The following is an 8523-nucleotide window of genomic DNA, read 5'->3' on the forward strand; positions in this document are numbered from 1 at the left end:
ACATACGACAAAGCGACGTACGACAAAGCAACATACGACAAAGCGACGTACGACAAAGCAACGTACGACAAAGCTGCACACAACAAAGCAACGTACGACAAAGCTGCACACAGCAAAGCTGCACACAACAAAGCAACATACAACAAAGCTGCACACAGCAAAGCTGCACACAACAAAGCAACGTACGTCAAAGCAATGTACAACAAAGCTGCACACAGCAAAGCTGCACACAACAAAGCAACGTACGACAGAGCAATGTACGACAAAGCAACGTACGACAAAGCAATGTACAACAAAGTGACGTACATCAAAGCAACGTACAACAAAGCAACGTACAACAAAGCAACATATGACAAAGCTACACACGACAAAGCAACATGCCTAATCAGAATGCGACAGAACGGCACGCAGTGAAACAGAGAGAACAGCAGATCTACTGACCTGAAGTCCGTCAGTGGGGGACACTCTTCTCGGCTGCACAGTTCGAACTCATAACTATTTCCGAAGCAGGTGCGCCCCCCGTTGGCTGGACTGAGAACAACAAAAGGTTAGCCTCTCTGATCTGATCTGTTTTGTGACAGACATCACAGATGAGTGACAGCTCACTTACATTGGGTTGTCGCAGCGCCTGGCCCGGAACCTGACCCCGCCCCCGCAGGTCCTGGAGCAGCTGCCGTACGGACTCCATGAACCCCAGCCGCCATCTTGTCTCAGCATATCAGGGGTCAACTTCATGCAGAAGCCCTTGAAACAGTGCTGCAACCAGAAACAGGAAGGAGGTTCAGCACAGAGCTGGATTCAGGAGGTGGTTAGCCTAGCTTAGCACAAAGTTTGGAGGTCCAAGGTCTAAAGCTGATGATACACAGATCAACATTTAGAGCAATCGTGCAGGGCAAAATTGCTGTCAATGGTAATAAGGAGTAAAGATTACTACTGTAATCCCCTTACCCCACCACTCCGCCACCCGTCCTGCACCGCCGCTATCCGTTCAAAACATAGTCGGACTTGCCACTGGCAAGACTGCCCAGCAACATTGCTCAAAAAGTTGCCCCGTGTATCATCATCTTAAGAGTCTACAGTCCTGGGTTGGGTCTCTAGAAATGTGGTGAGGGTTACAACCCATCCAAGAGCTGCTGAGATGTTTCAGTCTGAACCAACGTGGTGGGCAAACATTTATCTCCAGAGCTGAACCGCTAGCAGGGCAACAAATCCAAAGAGAACGTTTTTCCTTTTAACTGCTGACATCAGAGGAAAACCTCAACTTTGTTGATAGAATTGCAATCTTGTCGTCTGGATTATGTGTCCTCACCTTCCCCGGTCCACACTTTGTCCCGTCGAGCGGGGGGCCTTTCTTGGTCTTACAGTAGAACGGGTTGTTGTAGTCGCTGCACCACAGCTGTTTACAAGGATCATGGGTCGGGTACTGGAGACAAGCACACGTACACAGAACACATCAAAATACAACAATAAACTATAAACATCAGAAGAACACAGAGATGTTCACTCGGTCTGCAGGAACAAAAGCTGCAACTGAAACCCGTGGGTAGGAACAAACCGCAGATTCTGACTTGTTAAATCATGTCAGACCTGAAAGAAACTGTGAAAATGAATCAATTCAACACAAACATGATAATCACAGACCTGAGAGAGGAAAGTCAAACAACCTTAACGATTAAAGCAAAAGAATTTCATCTTCATGTTGAAATGTTGGAAACTCCCAGAACAAAGACGTCATCAGATTACAGACCGCTGAAATGTTTCTTAGTTAAGATCCTGACCAGATGTGGTGTTGGCCTCCAACCCAAAAACACATCAGCAGGTCACATCTGCAGTCAGTCTCACTGAAAAACATCCCAAAACTCAAAGACTGAACTCCTGTTTCATTTTAAAGTATCAGAGCTGGAAGGTTTTTCATCCTGAAACTGGATCTTACATGTTTTCTTTGTGCTCCCTGTGGTTTCTGAGTCTATCTGTACGTGTTGCAGTCCTAAAGTTTCCTTAAATATGTTTAACAAACTGTCCAGGAGCAGTTTCTGCTGTAGACGCTGCAGCGTTACTACACACTATAAAGGTTTGAGGCTCCTCCTGACAGTACAAGAGGTCAAAGGTCACCCCTCACCAGATGACCTGGGTACAGACAGACAGAAAGACGCACCGCGGTGCAGAGGCTGTATTCTGGTCCAAAGTCAAAGCGACACTGCTGGTCCATGGAGTACTGAAACCCTGGCAACTGAGGCAGAGCCGGCCAATCGTGGTGGAACGGGTCGTCACGGAGACAGTCATAGGTACTGAAGAGAGACAGACGGACAGGTGTGTTCAGGTGTCGCCCGATATGGAATCAGGGCACAAACATCCATTCTTCTGATTACAGTAAGTATGCTAGTAGTATTGCTTTTAGTACTGACTCCAGGTACTTGTGCAGCTCCCTCCAGCTGCACCTGGACCAGTGGTATCGATAAAAGGTGGCCTGAACCCGCGGAGACATGATACTGCCCAACGGCACGTCGTCAGCACAGTCGTTTGCCTCGCCGTCATGTTCCATCCCTAACCTGAGACAGACAGACAGTCAGGGAGACAGTCAGGGAGAGAGACAGACAGACAGACAGACAGACAGACAGGGAGACAGACAGACAGACAGACAGGGAGACAGTCAGGGAGACAGTCAGGGAGAGAGACAGACAGACAGACAGACAGACAGACAGGGAGACAGACAGACAGACAGACAGGGAGACAGTCAGGGAGACAGACAGACAGACAGACAGGAGACAGGGAGACAGTCAGGGAGACAGACAGACAGACAGACAGACAGGGAGAGAGTCAGGGAGACAGTCAGGGAGAGAGACAGACAGACAGACAGGGAGACAGGGAGACAGTCAGGGAGACAGTCAGGGAGAGAGACAGACAGACAGTCAGGGAGACAGACAGACAGACAGGGAGACAGACAGACAGACACGGAGACAGACAGACAGACAGACAGATAGACAGGGAAACAGACAGACAGATAGACAGGGAAACAGACAGATAGACAGGGAGACAGGGAGACAGTCAGGGAGACAGTCAGGGAGAGAGACAGACAGACAGAAAGTCAGGGAGACAGACAGACAGACAGACAGACAGACAGACAGACAGTCAGGGAGACAGACAGACAGACAGGGAGACAGACAGACAGACAGGGAGACAGGGAGACAGACAGACAGACAGGGAGACAGGGAGACAGACAGACAGATAGACAGGGAAACAGACAGATAGACAGGGAGACAGACAGAAAGTCAGGGAGACAGTCAGGGAGAGAGACAGACAGACAGAAAGTCAGGGAGACAGACAGACAGACAGACAGACAGTCAGGGAGACAGACAGTCAGGGAGACAGACAGACAGACAGGGAGACAGACAGGGAGACAGACAGACAGACAGGGAAACAGACAGACAGACAGGGAGACAGGGAGACAGACAGACAGATAGACAGGGAAACAGTCCTACTTGGACACCTGGGATTCATTTATGGCCGTGGCAGCTGGGAGTCATTTTGATTTTGTTTATTGTTGTTTTTCAAAATGTACATTTTGTATTAATGTGGATTTGTTCAAAGTATAAAAGTTCTGCCAGTTGATTTGTGTGTGTGTGTGTGTGTGTGTGTGTGTGTGTGTGTGTGTGTGTGTGTCTCACACGTGTCCTGTTTCATGTGCAGCTACGAAGGCCGAGGAAAAACCGTCCTCAAAGACGAGGACACAACTCCGGTGCAGGTGACACATCCCTGTAACTGGAGCATAACCTGCAGAGATCAAAAGCTCCCGGGTCAGGGGTCAGAGGTCAGGGCCTGCTAAGGCAGGTGGCCTTAGTAGTAGTAGTACTCGTAGTAATAGCAGTAGTACCCTGCATGCCGGAGAGGCAGAGATTATTCCCGACCAGGTAGATGGTGTTAGTAGTTGCAGCATTTGTAGTATTAGTGGTAGTACCCTGCATGCCAGAGGGCCAGAACTCCTGCCTTGTCAGATAGATCATTTTAGTAGTAGTACTTCTAGTATTAGTAGTAGTGTTAACAGTTGTGCCCTGCATGTCAAAGCTGCCAAACTGCCTAGTCAGCAGTAGATGGTCAGGTAGCCAGTTTTAGTGGTAGTGTTTGTAGTATTAGAAGTAGTACCCTGCATGCCGGAGAGGCATAGCTTATGCCTGGTCAGATAGATGGTGTTAATAGTTGCAGTACTTGTAGTATTAATGGTAGTATTAGCAGTAGTACCCTGCATGCCGGAGGGGCCGAACTCCTGCCTGGTCAGGTAGATGGTGTGGTCGTGCTGCTCGGCGTGACTCTGCTCCCTCTGCTGGAGATACGACCATCCACATACGTTCTCCAAACTTTTCTGGGCATTCCCCACAGAGACCATCTCAAGGGACTGTTGGAGAGACACTTTGGGTTTTTACTACGTAGTACTCAGGACACAGAGTGGACACTCTAAAGTACTTAAAACTTCCCACAACAAACTCTAATCTTTTGAATAACACACTGGAAAGGAAGCAGCTATCAGCCCGGGTGGGGATGAGTGGGGGGGGGGGGGGGGGGGGGGGGTCACAGCAGTGAACAAAGGGCTGGAATCTGTAAAAATGGTGGAAAGTGGAAACGGTGGCTGTCTTCATGTCTTCACCACCTCCCTGACCCTCTGTATCTGGACTTTAAAGTGAAAGCTTCGCAGCACTAGTTATGTGAAATCAGGATTAACAACGTGCTCTTGTTTTCTTGTGAAAACAAAACCTGAGAACACAGAACACAGGCAGGTACAAAGCGCCCACAATAAATGAGACATGTTTACACACCATCCATTTAAAACGTCTGCCCTGTGGACATCAACCTGACTAAGAAAGCGTGTCCTTCCTGAAGAAGACATTACAGCAGCTGAACATGTTAACATCCAGAAACCTACGGTAGCTTTGAAACAGAGTTTAGTACCTTTGATGGAGACAACATGATGATTTTGACCAGAACAATGTTGATGTTGGCGCCCAGGGAATGATCCTGGTAGATCTCATTGACCTGGAACAGACCGAGAGTAAGTCAGTAAAGTTTATATAATGTAGAACCTTTCACAGATCGAGGTCACAAAGAGTTTCACAAGAGTAAAGAGAAAGGGGGGGGGGGTTCTGCAATATATTTTGAGCAAATCAATCCATGCATCTATCTATCAGACCATCATTTCTAAATTTTGGGAAATCCAAGATCATAATCTCAAATTTCTACCTTTCTTTTCAGCGCCTTATAGTGGAGGAGGGGGTTGCTGGTGTGTTGCATGCAGCACCAATTCTGCTAAGGTCATGACGGTAAACTGCTTCCAGGTGAGAGACCAGACAAAGAGCAGTCTGTTGACTTTGATCCAGACTTAACAGGAGAGCACAAAGGGGAGAGTCTGGTGGGTGACCTTTGACCCATGGGGCCAGGCCGGGCTGATCCACAACAAAAACGAGGGCTGACTCCCTGCGGACACTGTGATTCCTGCTGAGCTGATCTTCAGGTTGGAGGATTAGGAGACTGGACCTTGGACCCAGCAGGATCAGACTCTTTGTGTGTCAGTGCTTCTTTGTTATTGGAGCTGAAAGGGCTCGAGGTTTCGGATCAGAAACTTTACTTTTTGAATATCAGAGCGAAGAGAGACATAGAGATGGCAACTGATCATCAGCTGGTGGTGAGTCGGATTAGGTTGCCCAGAAACCCAAGCATAACTTACTTAATGGCCCCCTGTGGGACATAGGGCCACAATGAGCCCCTCATCCCCTCCTGTATTTTGGCAACATGTTGAAGTATGCTGGGAATCTTTATCTTGTTAGTTGCAGCAGTTCTGTCCCAGGTCATTTTGGCCTTTCAGGTTTCCTTTTGCTGTCTCTTCTTATTTCACTCCTGATGTTCTTGCCTTTGGTTTCTCTATTACTCCAAGGTTGTGATCTTCGTTAGGCCAGAAGATGCCACGCAGCCTACCCAGGCGTCTTTTGTAAAATACATCAGTCCTTTTTATATTAGCTTCGTTTCCTGTCAGCATTCGGAGCAGTGATTTTGTTGTTGTAAACAGGGACCTGTTTAAGGCTGCATTGCCCCTGTGTGCCCTGCTGTCCTTGCTGATAAGGCTACCTAAATAAGCCAAAGATGGGGGAACTGGGTAAATCCGGCTGAGGCTTAAAGTTCCAACTCTGGAAGAACCTCTCCAGCATCCCAGGGGAGTTCTGCCCAGAGACTCATCACTCTTTGTGGTGGCAACACAAATCCCACAAGAGGGCAAAGCAGTCGGGGAAGTCACAGGGCTAAAGAAGAGGCCTTTCAGTCTCGATAGACCAGGAGACTCCTGAGTCAGACAGGTAGAGATGCCAGAAAAACCAAAACCACAAGAAGGAGAGACTTGGGAGAGGGATGAATTCAAAAAGGTTTTCTCAGCAGGGGAGGAGTACCATCTTGGTTTAGAGGCCTCTACACTGTCACATGGGGGGTTGGGAGCAGTGCCCATTGTTTCCATTTTTGAAAAAGGTTTACCAGAGGGTTTGCTGAGTATCACACTGTTCATGTTCAGGTGAGTGCTGAAGAGTTCAAATACAACATGACAACAGTAAAGGTGGTATAAACAAAGAAAGAGAGTTTCTTGGCAGACAGTTTATCAGTAAAAATATCAAATCATATCAAGTTAAGTTTCATTGTGAGTTTAATAAAGTTATTAAGGTCGACCAGAAGGCTTGACTGAAGATTGAGTCCCAAAAACTGAGTCATAGATTTGTTTGGGGATTTTGAGCGAGCTGGATCAGACTGTGAAACTAGACTGTGTCCTGGTGGTTGAACATTCGACCAGCTCTTTCATCTCACAGTGATCCTGGAGAGGTCGTGTAAGTTTGACCATTCAGTCTGTACGAGCTTTGTGGATTAGGAGATGATTCGTCCATCTCTGAGATCCACCTAGAGGTTAAACCAGACTCACCACTACTCAGTACTGAGGCAACATCTTCTACATTCACCTCTGAATTAGAAATCTGAGTTTTCACTTACTATGTTCATGAGTGTCAGAAGATATTTCTGGATATGGTCTCGGCCGTGGAAAAGAAGAACTGAGTAGTCCACAGCCAACAAAACCTGGAGGAGCAACAGAGAGTTTAAAGAGTCAGTAAACTCTACATTCAACAGTTCAGCACCCTCTCTCTTCAACAGTTCATTACCTCAATGTTAAATAGCTCAGCCTCTTCAATGTAGCGCCGTCGTCGAGCTGAGTCGGATCTTGACCCCAACACATTCTGGTTCAAGTTCAGAGAACCTAAAAGAGGACCTGGAGACCAAAACAAGACCAGTCTCAGTAACCATGAAAGACGGTTTCACACAGAGTTCTATAGTGAAGGTAATGTTGTATTTTGTTTTACAGGTTTTCAGGAGTCTGGACATCACACGGGTCTTTACCATCAATGTGATCTCGGGTGACTCTAACGACTCTCAGGTGACACTAACGACTCTCAGGTGACAATAACGACTCTCAGGTGACACTAACGACTCTCGGGTGACACTAACGACTCTCGGGTGACACTAACGACTCTCAGGTGACAATAACGACTCTCAGGTGACACTAACGACTCTCGGGTGACAATAATGACTCTCAGGTGACTCTAACGATTCTCGGGTGACTCTAACGACTCTCAGGTGACAATAACGACTCTCAGGTGACTCTAACGATTCTCAGGTGACTCTAACGACTCTCGGGTGACACTAACGACTCTCAGGTGACAATAACGACTCTCAGGTGACTCTAACGACTCTCAGGTGACACTAACGACTCTCAGGTGACACTAACGACTCTCAGGTGACTAACGATTCTCGGGTGTCACTAACGACTCTCGGGTGACACTAACGACTCTCGGGTGACAATAACGACTCTCGGGTGACTCTAACGACTGTCAGGTGACAATAACGACTCTCAGGTGACTCTAACGATTCTCGGGTGACTCTAACGACTCTCGGGTGACACTAACGACTCTCGGGTGACAATAACGACTCTAAGGTGACTCTAACGACTCTCGGGTGACTAACGACTCTCAGGTGACTCTAACAATTCTCAGGTGACTCTAACGACTCTCAGGTGACACTAACGACTCTCAGGTGACACTAACGACTCTCAGGTGACTCTAACGACTCTCAGGTGACTCTAACGACTCTCAGGTGACAATAACGACTCTCAGGTGACTCTAACGATTCTCGGGTGACTCTAACGAATCTCAGGTGACACTAACGACTCTCAGGTGACAATAACGACTCTAGGGTGACTCTAACGATTCTCGGGTGACTCTAATGACTCTCGGGTGACTCTAACAACTCTCGGGTGACACTAACGACTCTCAGGTGACAATAACGACTCTCAGGTGACAATAACGACTCTCAGGTGACTCTAACGACTCTCAGGTGACTCTAACGATTCTCGGGTGACTCTAACGACTCTCGGGTGACAATAACGATTCTCGGGTGACTCTAACAAATCTCAGGTGACACTAACGACTCTCAGGTGACACTAACGACTCT

The 8523-nt window shown here is 47.6% G+C and overlaps 1 protein-coding gene across 1 annotated transcript in view; it reads right to left on the reverse strand.

Moving 5' to 3' along the window:
* LOC123963350 (A disintegrin and metalloproteinase with thrombospondin motifs 2-like) overlaps positions 1-8523 on the reverse strand; it is a 23417-nt gene that overhangs the window by 11409 nt on the left and 3485 nt on the right. Inside the window, exons 2-11 of the mRNA XM_046040147.1 lie at positions 7179-7285; positions 7012-7095; positions 4942-5025; positions 4237-4390; positions 3666-3771; positions 2406-2549; positions 2156-2288; positions 1310-1423; positions 611-756; positions 442-531 (exon numbers count right to left, since the gene is read on the reverse strand). Coding sequence (XP_045896103.1) covers positions 442-531; positions 611-756; positions 1310-1423; positions 2156-2288; positions 2406-2549; positions 3666-3771; positions 4237-4390; positions 4942-5025; positions 7012-7095; positions 7179-7285 — 1162 coding nt within the window. The remainder of the gene's footprint in view (positions 1-441; positions 532-610; positions 757-1309; positions 1424-2155; positions 2289-2405; positions 2550-3665; positions 3772-4236; positions 4391-4941; positions 5026-7011; positions 7096-7178; positions 7286-8523) is intronic.

This window comes from Micropterus dolomieu, linkage group LG23, assembly GCF_021292245.1.
Source record: "Micropterus dolomieu isolate WLL.071019.BEF.003 ecotype Adirondacks linkage group LG23, ASM2129224v1, whole genome shotgun sequence".
NCBI classification, from domain to species: Eukaryota; Metazoa; Chordata; class Actinopteri; order Centrarchiformes; family Centrarchidae; genus Micropterus; species Micropterus dolomieu.